The sequence below is a fragment of the Chiroxiphia lanceolata genome, chromosome 4 (assembly GCF_009829145.1).
Source record: "Chiroxiphia lanceolata isolate bChiLan1 chromosome 4, bChiLan1.pri, whole genome shotgun sequence".
Lineage (NCBI taxonomy): Eukaryota > Metazoa > Chordata > Aves > Passeriformes > Pipridae > Chiroxiphia > Chiroxiphia lanceolata.
Window position 1 is genome coordinate 746,800 of NC_045640.1, and position 18,594 is coordinate 765,393.

Genomic DNA, 18,594 nt, shown 5'->3' on the forward strand with positions numbered 1-18,594 from the left:
GTTGGCAGGGAATGTCAGAGGGGATGGAATGGGCTGGTGCCGTGTCCGGGTCTGGGACCATCGTGGCCAGAAGGACACAGAGGGGCTGGAGCGTGTGGAGGGAAGAGAATGGAGTTGGGAAAGGGGCTGGAGCAGCAGGAGAGGCTGAGGGAGCTGGGGGGGCTCAGCCTGGAGAAAAGGAGGCTCAGGGGGCACCTTCTGGATCCCTAAAATTCCCTGGAAGGAGGTTGGAGCCGGGGGAAATCGGGCTCTGCTGCCAGGGAATAAGGGACAGGAGGAGAGGGAACGGCCTCCAGCTGTGCCAGGGGAAGCTCAGGTTGGACAGGAGGAGGAATTTCCTCCTGGAAAGGGTGGTGAGGCTTTGGCAGGGGCTGCCCAGGGAGGTTTGGAGTGCCCAGCCCTGGAGGTGTCCCAGGAAGGCCTGGCTGTGGCACTCAGTGCTCTGGGCTGGGGGACAAGGGGGGCATCAAGCACAGGGGGGATCCATGGGCTGGGAGGGCTTTTCCAACCTCAGGCATCCTGGGAGCTCCAGGGAGAGTCTCCTGCCTGTCCAGCTGCTCCGGGATGAGGGACCTGCTGCTCTCACAGGCTGAAGCGGGACCAGATTTCTGGGTGCAAACCCCCCGGGGCCTCCTGCCTTCCCAAAAATCCAGTTCTCTCCTTGCTCTGTATCCCATAGCACAAAAGCAGCCCAGCAGAAACGCAGCCCTGTCAACACTTTGCCGGGAACAGGAGCGGGTTTTTCCCTCCGGGTTTTCCCCTCCTCCCCTCTGCTTTATTCACGACCGTAAAACATCCCCCAGCCTCCCCTCTGCCCATCTCTCCCCCCTCCTGACTGCAGAACAACCCCCCCAAACAAACAATAATTCCAGCCCCTTCCTCTGCCCAGGGCTGGGAAATCAATCTCTGGCCGTGGGTTGTTTTTTGGGGGATTTCAGAGCTCGGTTTGATCCCGGAGGGAATTTTACGTTTAATCGCGGAGTGAATTTTCCGCCGCCTCCGAAGGGACCCGTCCACCTCCCCCGGCCTGGAATTACCCCTTCCCACCCTACCCTTCCCCCAGCCCTGCCTCTCCCTGTCCCCACTTCCCAGGGCTCTGGGCAGGGCAGTTTTGTCACCAGCCAAACTCCATTTACGGGGTTTTCCACGACAAAAAGGGTCCGGGCTGTAGGGGTGGTGCCGCTGTGGGATGTGCTCCCAGTTGCCCCCTGGAAGGGGTGGGATCCCCCCGGGAGTGACCCTTGGTCAGGCAGGGAGGCCCTGGGAAGGCAGGAGGTTGTTGTGAGGGGTGGGAGCAGTGCTGGGATGAAGGGGGTGCAGGGAGGATCCAAGGGGGTGGGGTTTGTTCCCATTGAGGGTGGACAAATCCTTGGATCTTGCAGTGGGAAGGGGGGAAGGTGGAAAGCCAAGTCCTGTGGGTTTTGCAGCAATTCCTTGGTAAGTCATGGAATGGGTTGAGTGGGAAGGGACCTTAAAGATCATCTCATTCCACCCCTGCCATGGGCAGGGACACCTTCCACCAGCCCAGGTTGCTCCAACCTGGCCTTGGACACTTCCAGGGATCCAGAGAGAACCACAACTTCTCTGGGAAATTCATTCCAGGGCCTCCCCACCCTCACAGCCAGGAATTCCTTCCCAATATCCCACCCAAATTTCCTCTTTTCCAGTTTGAAGCCATTCCCTGTGTCCTGTCCCTCCCTGCCTTGTCCCCAGTCCCTCTCCAGCTCTCCTGGAGCCCCTTCAGGCCCTGCCAGGGGCTCTCAGCTCTCCCTGGAGCCTTCTCTTCTCCAGGGGAACCCCCCCAGCTCTCCCAGCCTGGCTCCAGAGCAGAGGGGCTCCAGAATCCTGGAATGGTTTGGGTGGGAAGGGACCTTAAATCCCATCCAGTGCCACCCCTGCCCTGGGCAGGGACACCTCCCACTCTCCCAGGTTGCTCCCACCTGGCCTTGGACACTCCCAGGGCTCCAGGGGCAGTTTGGTCCAAGCTTCCCCTTGTTCCAGTGGAAGGTGTCCCTGCCCATGGCAGGGGTTGGAACGAGATGGTCTTTAAGGTCCTTCCCACCCAAACCATTCCAGGATTCTGTGAGGTTTCCCCCTCTCCCAAACCAGGAGCAGATGTCCCCATCAGGGGAACAAAACCCCTTGGAGATGGGAATTCTTCCACCTCCCAGACCCCACATGGACCTTTCCAACCCCCGGTGAGATCATCCCACCACCTTTAGCCATGGATACATATTCCCTTGGGATCTCTCCCCTGGGTGACTGACACCCCTCCTGCCACGAAGGCCCCGATATCTGGGAACGGGAAGAATCACCAGAAACTCTTCCCCTTCCCTTTGGAGCAGCTTTAATTTCCAAGGACTGGGAAAGCTGGAAAAACCGGGAAAACATCCCCCTCCCAAGCACCCCCCTTGGCAAAAACCTCCCTGCTGACATCCAGTGCCATCAGCACAGGGGGGACACAGGGAGCTTTTCGTCGCCTTCATTTCGCGTTTCTGGATTCTAAAATATTTAAAGCCCGGGGATAAAACGCTCTGGTGCAAAATTCCTGGCCCGTTTTCCCAGAGCTCCAGTGAAACCCAACCAGCCAGGGGGAGCTTGGGAAGGGAAACCAGTTCCAGGGGGATTTAAGCTCCCACAGCCTCCCAGCTGGAATATTTATGTCCTCCTGGAGCAGGACACGTCTTCCCCCCTTTCTTGTTTAATCTTGGCCCGTGGAATGAATCCGAGTTGTAGCCACTGCCGTGGGTTTGTGGGGTCAGGGATAGTGCTGGAGGTGCCTGGGTTTAATTAAATCTGCTCCTTTCTGACACTTCCACGGTGCAGGAGCGTGGAAGGAGGAATTGCCACCAGGATACCCCTGGGAGGGGGGGTCAGGAATCCCAAGATGACTCTGCCTCCTCTTTGCAGGGCCAGGAATGACAAACCCTCGCTCTGGGAGTGCTTTGGGCTCCCTCCTTCTGTCCTGATGCTCCTTTTTGGGCATCAGGAGGAATTTCCTCCTGGAAAGGGTGGTCAGGCCTTGGAAAGGGCTGCCCAGGGACTGGGGACAAGGGATGGAGGGGCAGGACACAGGGAATGGCTTCCCAGTGCCAGAGGGCAGGGAGAGATGGGATATTGGGAAGGAATTCCTGGCTGGGAGGGTGGGGAGGCCCTGGAATGAATTTCCCAGAGAAGTTGTGGCTCTCTCTGGATCCCTGGAAGTGTCCAAGGCCTGGTTGGAACAACCTGGATTTAAGGTCCCTTCTGACATGAACAATTCCATAATTCCATGTTTCTGACAGCTCTGAGTCTCTCCTTTCTTGAACTTAGATACAAATAAGGTAACAAATATCATGGAATTACAGGATGGTTTGGGTGGGAAGGGACCTTAAAGCCCATCCCATCCCATCCCATCCCATCCCATCCCATCTCATCCCATCCCATCCCATCCCATCCCACCCCACCCCACCTTCCCCCAGCCCAGGTTGCTCCCAGCCCCGTCCAACCTGGTCTTGGACACTTCCAGGGATCCAGGGGCATTCAATAAATTTGGGAAGCAGGTGTCCAGCTTGGCAGCCCGGTGTGATAAATCCCAGGATACCACGTCCAAGTCCACCTCTGACCTGGGGGATCCAGGGGGATCCAGGCTGTGCAGGGGAGAGGAGAAGGGAAGGGATGTGCTGGAATTGTCTGCCAGAGGTGCTGATGGAAGTGTTCATCCTCTATTTTCCCGTGAATTAAGAGGAAGGGGGGGTTTGGCAGCCCTGGCACTCAGCACTCGCTGCCTCTTCGCCTTGGAGAGCCACCAGTCCTTGCTGGAATTGTGGGGATACGGTGCTGTCTCTCCAAAGGATAAATATTGTCAGTAAATGAAGGGATGAACTGGTGATAACTCCCCTTCCAGAGGCATCCTGGCTTTCCCATGGAGCATCCAGGAGCTGCCCAAAGCCAGGGGTCCTGTGGCTCCAGCCCTGCAGAGCCAGGGCAGGACACACCAGGAGTGCCAGGATTTCCACGGGAAGGCAGGAACCACTTCCTCTAACAATCCTTTTGTTTCCCTTGGTTTTCTCTCCCGGTGGGATTTTAGGAGCATTTCTGGAGCTTGGACAAGACAGAAAACAAGATCCCACCTCAGCTGATCCTCCAGATCTGGGACAACGACAAGTTCTCCTTCGACGACTATTTGGGTGAGCTGGGGGAGGTTTTTGGCTCCATCCCTCCCGGGGCAGCAGGAAGGGAAAAATTCCTGGAAAATGGTGCCTGGAAAAGCCGGGGCTGTCCCTGGATCCCTGGAAGTGTCCAAGGCTGGGTTGGATGGGGCTTGGAGCAACCTGGACTGGTGGAAGGTGTCCCTGCCCAGGGCAGGGGGTGGAACTGGATGGGATTTAAGGTCCCTTCCAACCCAAACCATTCCAGGATTCTGGATCCCTCTGCTCTGGAGCCAGGCTGGGAGAGCTGGGGGGGTTCCCCTGGAGAAGAGAAGGCTCCAGGGAGAGCTGAGAGCCCCTGGCAGGGCCTAAAGGGGCTCCAGGAGAGCTGGAGAGGGACTGGGGACAAGGGAGGGAGGGACAGGACACAGGGAATGGCTTCCCAGTGCCAGAGGGCAGGGATAGATGGGATATTGGGAAGGAATTGCTGGCTGGGAGGGTGGGGAGGCCCTGGAATGAATTTCCCAGAGAAGCTGTGGCTGCCCCTGGATCCCTGGGAGTGTCCAAGGCCAGGTTGGACAGGGCTTGGAGCAGTCTGTTCTAGAGGAGGTTGTGGTTTGGAGCTGGGGGGGTCTGGGTGGCCCAAACTCCCTGAGATCAGGAAGGTGCCACAAGGAAAGAGCCCTCAGGGAAAGAGGCCACGTTTTCAAGGACCTTTAACACTGAGCTGTCCCACCTGTGACATTCCTCCTTGCAGGCTCCATCCAGATGGATCTCAACAGGATGCCCAAACCTGCCAAGACGGCCGAGAAGTGCTCCCTGGAGCTGGTGGACGACACCCTGTCCTCCAGCCACTTCGTGTCCCTCTTCGAGCAGAAAACTGTCAAGGGCTGGTGGCCCTGTGGGGCTGAGCAGGACCACAAGAAGATCCTGGCGGTGAGGAGGCCCCTCCACGTGTTCCCACGGGATTCACTCCAAATTCCCATCCCTGGAAGTGTCCAAGGCCAGGCTGGACGGGGCTCGGAGCAGCCTGGGCTGGTGGGAGGTGTGGCTGCCCGTGGCAGGGGGTGGGACTCCACATCTGCACGGTCTGGGATGGGATGATCCTTCTGGGAATGGATCCCAAAGCATTCCAGGATTCCCTGGGAGCTTTGAGGAGGGAGGTGTCCGGGCCGAGCACCCGCGGGACGTCACGGTCAGGGCACCAAATGAAGTTTGGGGCTGTGACTTTTCCCTCTGTTGGTTGGGGTGGATGTTTGCCAGCTCCGCGCAGATTCCTCAGGAGGGATCGCTTGGTTTGTGGGTGTTTTTTTTTTTTTGGGCTGTGGATTTTGGGATGTGCCACCGAACCTGGCTCTGTGTCAGGCCTGTTCCCGATGATCTCGTGTCACGAGGAGCACCAGGGAAAGGCTCCAGGTGTCCCAGTGACACGTGGAAAAGTGTCCTGTCCGAGGGTTTGGTGGTGCTTCCGTCCAAGTAAAGGAGTCCAGGCTGTGAATGGAGTCATTCCACAAAAAAAAAAAACCCTCCTGAGGTGGGTTCAGGGAAATCAGGAATCAGGGAATCAGGAAAGGCTGGACTCAGTGCCGTGGTCTGGTTGGCAAGGTGGTGGTCGGTCACAGGCTGGACTCGATGATCCTGGAGGTCTTTTCCAACCTCAGTGGTTCTGTAGTTTCCCAAACTTGGGCGTCAGTGACATTTGGGATCTCCTGGAGGATCCCCCTTGGCCCGTTGAGGGATCTCTGGACTCTCCCCGATTTCCTCCTGGGTGGTTTCTGGGCTTTGCTAAAAGTGGATTTTCTTCCCCCAATCTGTGTTTTCCACCCGTTTCTCCCCCCTGCCCTCTTTTTTGGGGTTCTGAGTGTGTTTTGTTCGTGTCCCCCCCCAGGGCAAACTGGAGATGACCCTGGAGATCGTGGCGGAGCAGGAGCACGAGGAGCGCCCGGCTGGGATGGGGAGGGACGAGCCCAACATGAATCCCAGGCTGGAGGAGCCCAAGTGAGCCCATCCCGAGGGGAAAAGCAACCCCCGGGGCACGGAGAGCTCGGGGAGCAACCGGGAATTCGGGGGGCCCAGTTGGAGGGGACTGGGATTGTACTGGGGTGGGCTCTGTTCTCCACCGGAGTGGGAAGGGAGACAGTCCAGGGAGGACTTGGTGGGACATTCCCAGAGGGCTGGAGGAGCTGGGACAGTCAAAGGGCGTCAGGAGGGTGATCTGGACCGCCAAGAGGGACACTGGTGGGACATTCCCAGAGGGATGGAGGAGCTGGGACAGTCCAGGGGGGTCAGGAGGGTGATCTGGAGCACCAAGAGGGACATTGGTGGAACATTCTCAGAGGGATGAAGGAGCTGAGATGGTCCAGGAGGGATGGGAGTCTGGTTTGGACCACCAGGAGGGATGTTGGTGAGACATTCCCAGAGGGATGGAGGAGCTGGGACAGTCGAGGAGGGATGGGAAGCTGTTCTGGAGCACCAAGGAGGATATTGGGACATTCCCAGAGGGCTGGAGGAGCTGGGACAGTCCAGGAGTGGTGGGAAGCTGGTTTTGACCACCAAGAGGGACACTGGTGGGACATTCCCAGAGGGGTGGAGGAACTGGGACAGTCCAGGAGGAATAGGGAGCTGTTCTGGAGCACCAGGGAGGATATTGGTGGGACATTCCCAGAGGAATGGAGGGGCTGGAAAAGTCCAGGAGTGGTGGGAAGCTGGTTTTGACCACCAAGAGGGGCTTGGTGGGACATTCCCAGAGAGGTAGAGGAGCTGGGACAGTCCAGGAGGGTCAGGAGGGTGATCTGGACCACCAAGGAGGACTTTGGTGGGACATTCCCAGAGGGCTGGAGGAGCTGGGACAGTCCAGGAGGGATGGGAAGCTGTTCTGGAGCTCCAAGGAGGTTATTGGGACATTCCCAGAGGGCTGGAGGAACTGGGACAGTCAGAGGGGGTCAGGAGGGTGATCTGGAGCACCAAGGAGGACTTTGGTGGGACATTCCCAGAGAAATGGAGGAGCTGGGACAGTCCAGGAGGGATGGGAAACTGTTCTGGAGCACCAGGGAGGATATTGGTGGGACATTTCCAGAGGGATGGAGGAGCTGAGACCGTCCAAGAGGGATGGGAAGCTGGTTTGGACCACCAAGAGGGACATGAGTGGTTCATTCCCAGAGGGATGTGGGTTTTCAGGCCACACTGCTGGGATTGGGGATCCGGGAGGGCGAAGCTCTGACGTGACCTGAACTTTTCCCGGCTCCAGGCGCCCGGAAACCTCCTTCCTGTGGTTCACCTCCCCCTACAAGACCCTCAAGTACATCCTGTGGAGGAGGTACAAGTGGATGCTGATCCTGCTCATCCTCCTCTTCATCCTGCTGCTCTTCCTGGGGATCTTCGTCTACGCCTTCCCGGTACGGAGCGGGCTGGGGCAAGGCTGGGAGAGATCCCTCGGGATGGGGAGGATGGTTCCAGGGCAGGGGGCTGGAAAAACCCAGGGCTGCTCCCTGAGGAACAGCCTGGGGGATCGTGGGGGTCAAAAGGTGGCTTGGTTTTGGGTCGTTCCTGAGAAGGACACGGAGGGGCTGGAGCGTGTCCAGGGAATGGAGCTGGGAAAGGGGCTGGAGCAGCAGGAGGGGCTGAGGGAGCTGGGGGGGCTCAGCCTGGAGAAAAGGAGGCTCAGGGGGGACCTTCTGGATCCCTAAAATTCCCTGGAAGGAGGTTGGAGCCTCAGGGGTCGGGGATAAGTGACAGGAGGCAGAGGGAACGGCCTCCAGCTGTGCCAGGGGAGGGTGAGGTTGGACATCAGGAGGAATTTCCTCCTGGAAAAGGTGGTCAGGCCTTGGAAGGGGCTGCCCAGGGAGGGGGTGGAGTCCCCAGCCCTGGGGGGATTTAAGATCCCTGTGGATGTGGCACTTGGGGACATGGTCGGGGGTGGCCTGGGCAGTGCTGGGGGAGGGTTGGACTCCATGATCCCAAAGGGCTTTTCCAGCCTAAACCATTCCATCCCAGACTCCTTCTGCAGGCTGAGCCCAAGGTTCTGCCCTCTCTGTGTCAATGTTTCCAATGGGAGTCACTCCTCCATGGGGTCAGTCCTTCAGGAACTGCTCCAGGTCCTTCCATGGGGTCAGTCCCTCAGGAACTGCTCCAGGTCCCTTTCCAGGGGCTCAGTCCCACAGGAACTGCTCCAGTGGGGATCCCTTCCATGGGCTCATTCCTTCAGGAACTGCTCCAAATAGGATCCCTTCCATGGATCATTCCCTCAGGAACTGCTCCAGGTCCCTTTCCATGGGCTCAGTCCTTCAGGAACTGCTCCAGGTCCCTTTCTATGGGGTCATTCCCTCAGGAACTGCTGCAGAGGGGATCCCTTCCATGGGGTCATTCCTTAGGAACTGCTCCAGTGGGATCCCTTCCATGGGGTCATTCCTTAGGAACTGCTCCAGTGGGATCCCTTCCATGGGGTCATTCCTTAGGAACTGCTCCAGGTCCCTTTCCATGGGGTCATTCCCTCAGGAACTGCTCCAGGTCCCTTTCCATGGGCTCATTCCCTCAGGAACTGCTCCAGTGGGGGTCCTTTCCATGGGATCATTCCCTCAGGAACTGCTCCAGGTCCCTTTCCTTGGGCTCCTTCTTTCAGGAACTGCTCCAGAAGGGATCCCTTCCATGGGGTCATTCCTTAGGAACTGCTCCAGAGGGGATCCCTTCCATGGGATCATTCCCTCAGGAACTGCTCCAGAGGGGATCCCTTCCATAGGGTCATTCCTTCAGGAACTGCTCCAGTAGGAATCCTTTCCATGGGCTCATTCCTTCAGGAACTGCTCCAGAGGGGATCCCTTCCATGGGGTCATTCCTTAGGAACTGCTCCAGGTCCCTTTCCATGGGGTCATTCCCTCAGGAACTGTTTCAGGTCCCTTTCCATGGGCTCATTCTTTCAGGAACTGCTCCAGAGGGGATCCCTTCCATGGGATCATTCCTTAGGAACTGCTCCAGTGGGATCCCTTCCATGGGCTCAGCCTAACAATGCTGAGGTTCATTAAAGGTCTCCAGGAGGTTGGAGCAGCTGCTGTTGGGGATCTCCTCAGTTTGGTGGGAGCAGAACTGGCAACCCAAGGATTTTAGGGTGCTGAGCAGCGGGAACAAGCGGAGTCAGGAACTGTTTAAAGCTGGAGCAGTTCCTGGGATGTGGGGAAGGCCCATCCCGTGCTCTCAGAGCTCAGAGCACGTCCCACAGGGGCTGCAGTCGGGGGGAGGGAGGGTTGGCACCTCATTCCTCACCCAGGGGGCTCCTTTGTGCCCCTGGCAGAACCAAATAAATCAGGGGCAGAGCCCTGAGCTGCCAGTTTGGCTCTGGAGGGATTTCTGCAGCCTCCTCTGTTTCCCCAGCGCTGGGATAATTCCAAGCAGGGCTCTTGGAAGCTTTTCCCTCCTCTCTGGCTGATAAGGAAAAACAACCCCCCTCTTTTTTTTTTTTTTCCCAGCGCGTCACAAATTCTGCCACTTTTAGCTGATGGTTTTATTATTTTATTTTTTATTTTATTTCAGTCAAAAGCCTCATTGGGGGAATTTGTAATTTATCCCTGGGAGAGGATGGAGCTGCTCCTGTGGAAAAGTGAGGGGGGGGATTTCTCCTCATGGTTGTAATGGCTTTCAGATGATTGGAATTCGTGCAGGGGGGTTGTTCCCATGGAGGAAAAGGGGTTGGAATTAGGTCATGGCTCTCCCCTTTTCTCCATCCCCATATCCGTGGGAAGGGCTGGGATTCTCCTGCTGGAGAAAGGATCCTGGAGGTGTTAAATTAAGGAGGAAAAAGTGGAGATACTTGGAGAAATTCCTGGAGATTCCTGGTAGTGGGATGGCCCTGGTTGGTTCCAGACAGTCCCCAAAGCTGCTCCATCCCTGCCCTTGTTCCCATGGAGAAAAAGTGGTTGGAATTAGGTCATGGCTCTCCCCATTTCTCCATCCCCATATCCATGGGAAGGGCTGGGATTCTCCTGCTGGAGAAATGATCCTGGAGGTGTTAAATTAAGGAGGAAATTATGGTGGAAGTGGAGATTTGGATACTCAGAGGAATTCCTGGAGATTCCTGGTAGTGGGATGGTCCTGGTTGGTTCCAGACAACCCCCCAAAGCTGCTCCATCCCTGCCCTTCCCAGCTGGACAAGGGAAAGTAGAACTGAGGTCCATGGGATGGGATAAGGGCAGGGAGGGATTCCTTCAGGAACTGCTCCAATGTGGGTCACTCTTCCATGGGGTCAGTCCCTCAGGAACTGCTCCAGATCCCTTCCGTGGGGTCAGTCCTTCAGGAATTGCTCCAATGGGATCCCTTCCATGGGATCAGTCCCTCAGGAACTGCTCCAACCTGGGTCATTCCTTCAGGAACTGTTCCAGTGTGGATCAGTCCCTCAGGAACTGCTCCAGGTCCCTTTCCATGGGTCATTCCTTCAGGAACTGCTCCAGGTCTCTTTCCATGGGGTCAGTCCTTCAGGAACTGCTCCAGGTCCCTTCCATGGGCTCAGTCCCTCAGGAACTGCTCCAGTGGGGATCCCTTCCATGGGGTCATTCCTCCAGGAACTGCTCCAATGTGGGTCCCTTTCCATGGGGTCAGTCCTTCAGGAATTGCTCCAGGATGGGTCCCTTCCATGGGGTCATTCCTCCAGGAACTGTTCCAGTGTGGATCAGTCCCTCAGGAACTGCTCCAGGTCCCTTTCCATGGGGTCATTCCTTCAGGAACTTCTCCAGGGTGTGTCACTCCCTCAGGAACTGCTCCAGCTCCATTCCACGGGGTCATTCCTCCAGGAACTGCTCCAACATGGGTCCTCCACAGGGTCCCAAGTCCCCCCCTGCCCAGACCTGCCCACACCTCCCCCTCACACCCCCCTGCACGTCCAGGAGCAGCAGTGGAGCCTCCCTGACCCCGGCCTGCTCCGTGTTTCCCTGAGATCCGAGCGCTCATTCCAGCGGTGTCCCACAGACCCGGCGTGGGCAGGAGGAAGGAACCCCAGGAACTATAAATATTGCTTTCCACCCAGCACTCCTCGGGATCTCTCCCTGTTTTCTGGTTTAAAGGCCGGGTCGAGTTTCCCCCCGGGCAGTTTTCGGAGCTATTTTGGAAAAGCTCATGGAATTCCTCCAGCTTTGTGTCTTTGGCCTCGTTCCCCGGAATGTCTGAGGTCGCTGTGTCTCTGCAGGGATTGAGTTCCTTTCCCCTTCCATCAGGGACTAAATTTAGGGATGGTTTGCTCCTCCGAAGGATCCCCCAGGCATCCCGACCTTTGGGAGGGTTCGCCGTTAATCCCTGGTTAAAGACATGGAAAACCAATCCCTCCCCTCTCTGTGTCCATGTTTCCAGTGGGGGTCACTCCTCCATGGGGTCAGTCCTTCAGGAACTGCTCCAGGGTGGGTCCCTTTCCATGGGGTCAGTTCCTTCACTCAGTCCTTCAGGAACTGCTGCAGGTCCCTTTCCATGGGATCAGTCCCTCAGGAACTGCTCCAGAGGGGATCCCTTCCATGGGGTCAGTCCCTCAAGAACTGCTCCAGGTCCCTTTCCATGGGCTCAATCCCTCAGGAACTGCTCCAGTGGGGATCCCTTCCATGGGGTCATTCCTTCAGGAACTGCCCCAAAGGGAATCCCTTCCATGGGCTCAGTCCCACAGGAACTGCTCCAGAGGGGATCCCTTCCATGGGATCAGTCCCTCAAGAACTGCTCCAGGTCCCTTTCCATGGGGTCAGTCCCACAGGAACTGCTCCAGAGGGGATCCCTTCCATGGAGTCATTCCTTAGGAACTGCTCCAGGGTGGATCCCTTCCATGGGGTCATTCCTTAGGAATTGCTCCAGTGGGGATCCCTGCCATGGGGTCAGTCCCACAGGAACTGCTCCAATGTGGGTCCCTTCCATGGGGTCATTCCCTCAGGAACTGCTCTAGAGGGGATCCTTTCCATGGGCTCAGTCCTTCAGGAATTGCTCCAGTGGGGATTCCTTCCATGGGGTCATTCCTTAGGAATTGCTCCAGTGGGGATCCCTTCCATGGGGTCAGTCCCTCAAGAACTGCTCCAGGTCCCTTTCCATGGGCTCAGTCCCTCAGGAATTGCTCCAGTGCGATCCCTTCCATGGGGTCATTCCTTAGGAATTGCTCCAGTGGGGATCCCTGCCATGGGGTCAGTCCGTCAGGAACTGCTCCAGGTCCCTTTCCAGGGTCTCAGTCCCTCAGGAACTGCTCCAATGGGATCCCTTCCATGGGGTCAGTCCCTCACTTCTGATCCCGGTTTGTGTCCCAGCTGCCCAGCGGGGTTTGCTGCATTCATCCCTGGAGGTGTGATCTTCCCACTCCACAGGGAATTCTGAGGAATTCCCACTCTGCAGGCAGAGGGGTTTGTGGGTGTCCTGCCCCTCTCATCCCGGGAAAAGCGGTGGGTGATGGGAAGGAAAGCTCCAGGAACCTTGGAAGGTTCCCGGGGAAGGTCTCTGCGGTTCCGTCGTCCTCGGGACACAGGGATGGATCACGGGCTGGAATAAAGACCTTCCCATCCCTCCTTTCCTTGTCTTGGATCCTCTCCCAGCTCTCTTTCCCAGGAGAGTTTTGTGCACCCAGTTGTTTTCCAGGCAGGGAACGTGCCGTGGTTTCCCTGGAGGGATCCGGGGCCTCTTAAGGAGCAGGGGGAGACATGGAAAAGTGGGAAAGGGCCTGGAAGGGCTCAGGGATGAAGATGAGGTTCATCAGGATCCATGGAATGCTGGGAGTAGGGCAGGATGGGAAATCAAGGCCCGCATCCATAAGGAACCATCCTTAACCCCACTGCTTCCAGAAGAAGTGGGGAAGAGCCAATTCCAACTGAAAACCCGGCTGGTTTTGGGTGGAAAACTGCCCAGAATTGCACATTTCCGTCCAAAAAATGGTCTAGTTTTACAAAAACGGGGGAAAAATATTGCAAAGCTGATACTTTGAGGTTCTGAATTTATTCCTGGGCTCTCCCACACCCCCCCTCAGTGCCAGGGGACTGCTCTGCTTTAGTTTTCCCTGGAGACTGGCTGGGATTAAGGGCTGTGCAGACCAGGAGCAGCATTCCCTGGAGATTTCCTGTAGGATTTCCATAGGTGGTCCTTGGATTTAACTTGCCATCAGGAGCCTCCTGAAACAAGAGGGAAATGAGATCCAGCAGCTGGGGGTTGGAGCTGGAGGAGCTGTTCCAGTGGGAACTGGAGGCTAATTTGTGAGATGAAGGATAATTAACCACTGGAATAACGAGCCAGAGGTTGTGGTGGAGCTGTTGCTGCTGGAGAGGGCCCAGGATGGAGACGGAATTTCTTTCTGCAGGAGGAGCTGGGGCTGCCCCATCCCTGGGAGTGTCCCAGGCCGGGTTGGATGGGGCTTGGAGCAGCCTGGGATAGTGGGAGGTGTCCCTGGGTGGGAGAAGTTTTGTGCCCTGGGCTGAATTTGGGTTCCCCAGGTGTTGAAAGCCAAGCGGGATCATCCGTCAGGGAGCGGGAATTGGGATCAGCGACCACGGGAGCAGCGCTGGGATCACGGGACACAAACGGCTCCAAAGGCTCTGAACAACTTCCCGGGGCTCCAGATGGAGTCACATCCAGCTGGAAGCACAGCTGGGGTTTTTTTGTGGTGGCAGCCACTCAGATCTTCCCAATAATCCTCATTCTGGGGAGATCCTTCGGCGTATTCCCGGCATGTTATGGATTTATATTCCCTAAGCTGTTCTGCCACAGCCAGGTTGGACAGGGCTTGGAGCAGCCTGGGGTAGTGGGAGGTGTCCCTGGGTGGGATTTGAGGTCCCTCCCAACCCAGACCATTCCATGATTCCAGGATACCTTTTCTTCCGGCTTCACATCCAGCCCCAGACGCTCACCCAGCCATTCCCAGTCACCCACGGAAACACCGGATGAAAATTCCATCAAAGGCACTGGGCTTTTCCAAACAACCCCACAGCAAATCCATGAATGATCCCACTGGGCAGGAGCAGAGGGTGGAACTGGAGCTGAGAGAATCCCAGAGTCCCAGACTGGTTTGGGTTGGGAGGGACCTTCAATCCCACCAATCCCAACGTTCCCACGGCTGAGTGGGAACGGCTGAGGGAACACCTTGGGCTGGGTGTGGAGTGTCATGGAATCATGGAATGGTCTGGGTTGGGAGGGACCTTAAATCCCACCCAGGGACACCTCCCACTACCCCAGGCTGCTCCAAGCCCTGTCCAACCTGTCTGTGGCAGAACATCTTAGGGACTATAAATCCATAACATGTCGGGAATACGCCGAAGGATCTCCCCAAAATGAGGATTATTGGGAAGATCTGAGTGGCTACCACCACAAAAAAAATCCAGCTGTGCTTCCAGCTGGATGTGACTCCACTTTCAACACCTGGGGAACCCAAATTCAGCCCGGGGCACAAAACTTCTCCCTTCCGGGACACAACCGGTCAAATCCCAAAATCCAGGAGCGTTTTGGAGGCTGGACCTGGAGGGACAAATGGTGGATAATTAATTCCGAGGGTTTTTTTTGGTCACTGGGGGCTTTTTGATGACTTCTGGGAAACTGCCCTGGCCTCATTTGTGGCATTATTAGAAATCCTGGTCGGAAAACTGCTGGAGAAGCTGCTCCACGTTGTAACTCATCAGGATGCTTCTGCTCAGACATTATTTGGGTGGTTTTTAGGTTTTTTTGTGTCTTTTTCCCCCCTCATTCCTCCCCAAATCCTGCCCTGGGGTTTGTTTCCAGTTTGGGGTTTTTTTTAGGAGTTATGGCTCTTCCCAAATGTCCCAAATGTGCATTTTTGGGGTGTTGTCACCGTGGGTTGACCAGAGGGGTCGGCACAGATTATTCCTGATCACGGCACTGCCACATCTTCTCTCAGGGAAGGAATTCCATGGAAAACAGGCTGAAATCTGCCTTTGACCCCCCATTTTCCATGTCAATCCTAAAGTTCTCCCTGTGCTGGGCACGGCTGAGCCCCTGGAATTCTGGGTTTGCTCCACATTGTAACTCATCAGGATGCTTCTGCTCAGACATTATTTGGTTGGTTTTTAGGGGTTTTTTTGTGTCTTTTTCCCCCTCATTCCTCCCCAAATCCTGCCCTGGGATTTGTTTCCAGTTTGGGGTTTTTTTATGAGTGGTGGATCATCCTGAGACAGTTATGGAATGGGAGAAAGACTTCCCAAATGTCCTAAATGAGCATTTTTGGGGTGTTGTCACTGTGGTTTGACCAGAGGGGTCGGCACAGATTATTCCTGATCATGGCACTGCCACATCTTCTCTCAGGGAAGGAATTCCATGGAAAACAGGCTGAAATCTGCCTTTGACCCCCCATTTTCCATGTCAATCCTAAAGTTCTCCCTGTGGTGGGCACGGCTGAGCCCCTGGAATTCTGGGTTTGCTCCACATTGTAACTCATCAGGATGCTTCTGCTCAGACATTATTTGGGTGTTTTTTAGGGTTTTTTGTGTCTTTTCCCCCCCTCATTCCTCCCCAAATCCTGCCCTGGGGTTTGTTTCCAGTTTGGAATTTTTTTAGGAGTGGTGGATCATCTTGTGTCAGTTATGGAATGGGAGAAAGACTTCCCAAATGTCCTAAATGTGCATTTTTGGGGTGTTGTCACCATGGTTTGACCAGGAGGGTTGGCACAGATTATTCCTGATCATGGCACTGCTGTGACTTCTCTCAGGGAAGGAATTCCATGGAAAACAGGCTGAAATCCACCTGTGACCCCCCATTTTCCATGTCAGTCCTAAAGTTCTCCCTGTGCTGGGCATGGCTGAGCCCCTGGAATTCTGGGTTTGCTCCACATTGTAACTCATCAGGATACTTCTGCTCAGACATTATTTGGGTGTTTTTTAGGGTTTTTTGTGTCTTTTCCCCCCCTCATTCCTCCCCAAATCCTGCCCTGGGATTTGTTTCCAGTTTGGGGTTTTTTTAGGAGTGGTGGATCATCCTGAGACAGTTATGGAATGGGAGAAAGACTTCCCAAATGTCCTAAATGTGCATTTTTGGGGTGTTGTCACCGTGGTTTGATCAGGGGGGTCAGCACAGATTATTCCTGATCATGGCACTGCTGTGTCTTCTCTCAGGGAAGGAATTCCATGGAAAACAGGCTGAAATCCACTTGTGACCCCCCATTTTCCATGTCAGTCCTAAAGTTCTCCCTGTGGTGGGCATGGCTGAGGCCCCTGGACTTCTGGGATTGGTTTTGGGCCCCTCACAAGAAAGATGTGGAGGGGCTGGATCATGTCCAGGGAAGGGAATGGAGCTGGGAAGGGGCTGGAGCAGCAGGAGCAGCTGAGGGAGCTGGGGGGGCTCAGCCTGGAGAAAAGGAGGCTCAGGGGGGACCTTCTGGATCCCTAAAATTCCCTGGAATGAGGTTGGTGCCAGGGGCAATCAGGCTCTGCTGCCAGGGAACAAGGGACAGGAGGAGAGGGAACGGCCTCCAGCTGTGCCAGGGGAGGCTCAGGTGGGATATTATGGAAAATTCCCTCCTGGAAAGGGTGGTGAGGCCTTGGCAGGGGCTGCCCAGGGAGGTTTGGAGTTCCCCATCCTTGGAAGTGTCCAGAAATCCTGTGGATGTGGCCCATGGGGCCGTGTCCGTGATGGGGTCGAGTGGATGTTTGGACTCGATCCTAAAAGTCTTCTCCAACCTCTCCAGGGATGGTGGAGATCCCAGGAAAGGGGTGTGGGAAGGTCGTGCCTGGGGTGTCCCCTCTCAGCAACACAAACCCACCCATGGAGCAGATCCTGGGCATGGAGACAAAGGCAGGGAAAAAAATCCAGAGGGAAGTCGATTTGCCTTCCCTGCCTTTGGCAGAGCCTCTGGAGACATTCCAGGGAGCTGCAGGCTGGGCTTGGACTCGGAGTTAATTGGGATGGGACAGGGCTGGAGACCCCTCCTCTGCTTCCCGGAGTGATTCCAGGCCTGTGGAAAGCTCTGCTCTCCGGAAAAATCCCGGGGATGCTCAAGGACCTTTTCCAAAGGGTCCAGCTCAACGGGAAGAGGGGGTGAGGCCACCAGTTTTGGGGGAATGTGGGAAGAAGGAGCTGAGGTCACCAGTTTTGGGGGAATGTGGGAAGAAGGAGCTGAGGTCACCAGTTTTGGGGGAATGTGGGAAGAAGGAGCTGAGGTCACCAGTTTTGGGATAATGTGGGAAGAAGGAGCTGGGGATGCAAGGTCGGGGTTTGGGTGGTGGATCCAACCCGGGGGTTTGTGGGAAGCACTGGAAGGGAAGGAGCAGCGGGATCCAGAGGAGAGGAGGAGGAGGCACAAATGGCTGGAAGTGCCTGTGGAAAGCTCTGCTCTCCAGAAAAATCCCAGGGATGCTCAAGGACCTTTTCCAAAGGGTCCAGCTCAACGGGAAGAGGGGGTGAGGCCACCAGTTTTGGGGGAATGTGGGAAGAAGGAACTGAGGTCACCAGTTTTGGGATAATGTGGGAAGAAGGAGCTGAGGTCACCAGTTTTGGGATAATGTGGGAAGAAGGAGCTGAGGTCACCAGTTTTGGGGGAATGTGGGAAGAAGGAGCTGAGGGGATGCAAGGTCGGGGTTTGGGTGGTGGATCCAACCCGGGGGTTTGTGGAAAGCACTGGAAGGGAAGGAGCAGCGGGATCCAGAGGGGAGGAGGAGGAGGAGGCACAAATGGCTGGAAGTGCCTCCCTCTGGAAGAGCCTCTGGGCTGGTGCTGCTGGGGAGGAGCCAAATCCCTTCCCAGGCTTGGAAAAGCTGGAAATTCTCCTTCAGAGCTGCTGGGAGGAGAAGCCAAAACCCAGGAGAGACTCCTGGTTCTGCTGGGGCTTGTTGGATCCTGGGATGGTTGGGCTTGGAAGGGACCTCAGAGACCCTTTCCCGACCGGGAGCTTCTCCTGGACACGGGAAAACCACTTCCACAGGTTTTTTGTCCTCCTGGTCATTGGGAACGGGATTTGTTCCTGCTTGTCCCGGCAGGTTGGGATTGGGAGCTTGGCCATCCCTCCTGCCCTGGATAAATCCGTGTCCCATTCCCATTCCGTGACTGTTCCCTGTTTCCCTTGCAGAACTACGCTGCCATGAAACTGGTGAAACCCTTCAACTGAGCGGGGCCGGCGCCGGAGCTCCAGGGATTCGGGATTTGGGATTCGGGATTTGGGATTCGGGATTTGGGATTCGGGATTCGGGATTCAGGATCCCGGCAGCGGGGGGAGAAGGACCCACCTGTGCCAGGCCCTGGACGGCTCCCGGGATGGACACACCAATTCCTGGCTGGAGAATCCGCCTGGGAATGTCACGTACCCAGCCCTGCACGAGGAGCTCTCTCTGGATTTTGGGTTGCTTTATTTTATTTTTACTTTACTTTATTTTATTTTATTTTATTTTATTTTATTTTATTTTATTTTATTTTATTTTGCTGTGTTTTACTTTATTTCATTTTATTTCCTTCTATTTTATTTTATTTTATTTTATTTTACTTTATTTTATTTTATTTCTTTTCCTTTCCTTTTATTTTATTTTATTTTATTTTA

General features: G+C 55.7%; 1 protein-coding gene across 1 annotated transcript in view; it reads left to right on the top strand.

Moving 5' to 3' along the window:
• Positions 1–18,385, top strand: part of LOC116785544 (dysferlin-like) — a gene marked incomplete at its 5' end in the record, with an annotated part of 56,527 nt that extends 38,142 nt beyond the window's left edge. The window contains 5 exons of the mRNA XM_032685211.1: positions 4,070–4,169; positions 4,888–5,066; positions 6,019–6,128; positions 7,378–7,525; positions 18,130–18,385. Coding sequence (XP_032541102.1) covers positions 4,070–4,169; positions 4,888–5,066; positions 6,019–6,128; positions 7,378–7,525; positions 18,130–18,168 — 576 coding nt within the window. The remainder of the gene's footprint in view (positions 1–4,069; positions 4,170–4,887; positions 5,067–6,018; positions 6,129–7,377; positions 7,526–18,129) is intronic.
• Positions 18,386–18,594: the final 209 nt, after the last annotated feature.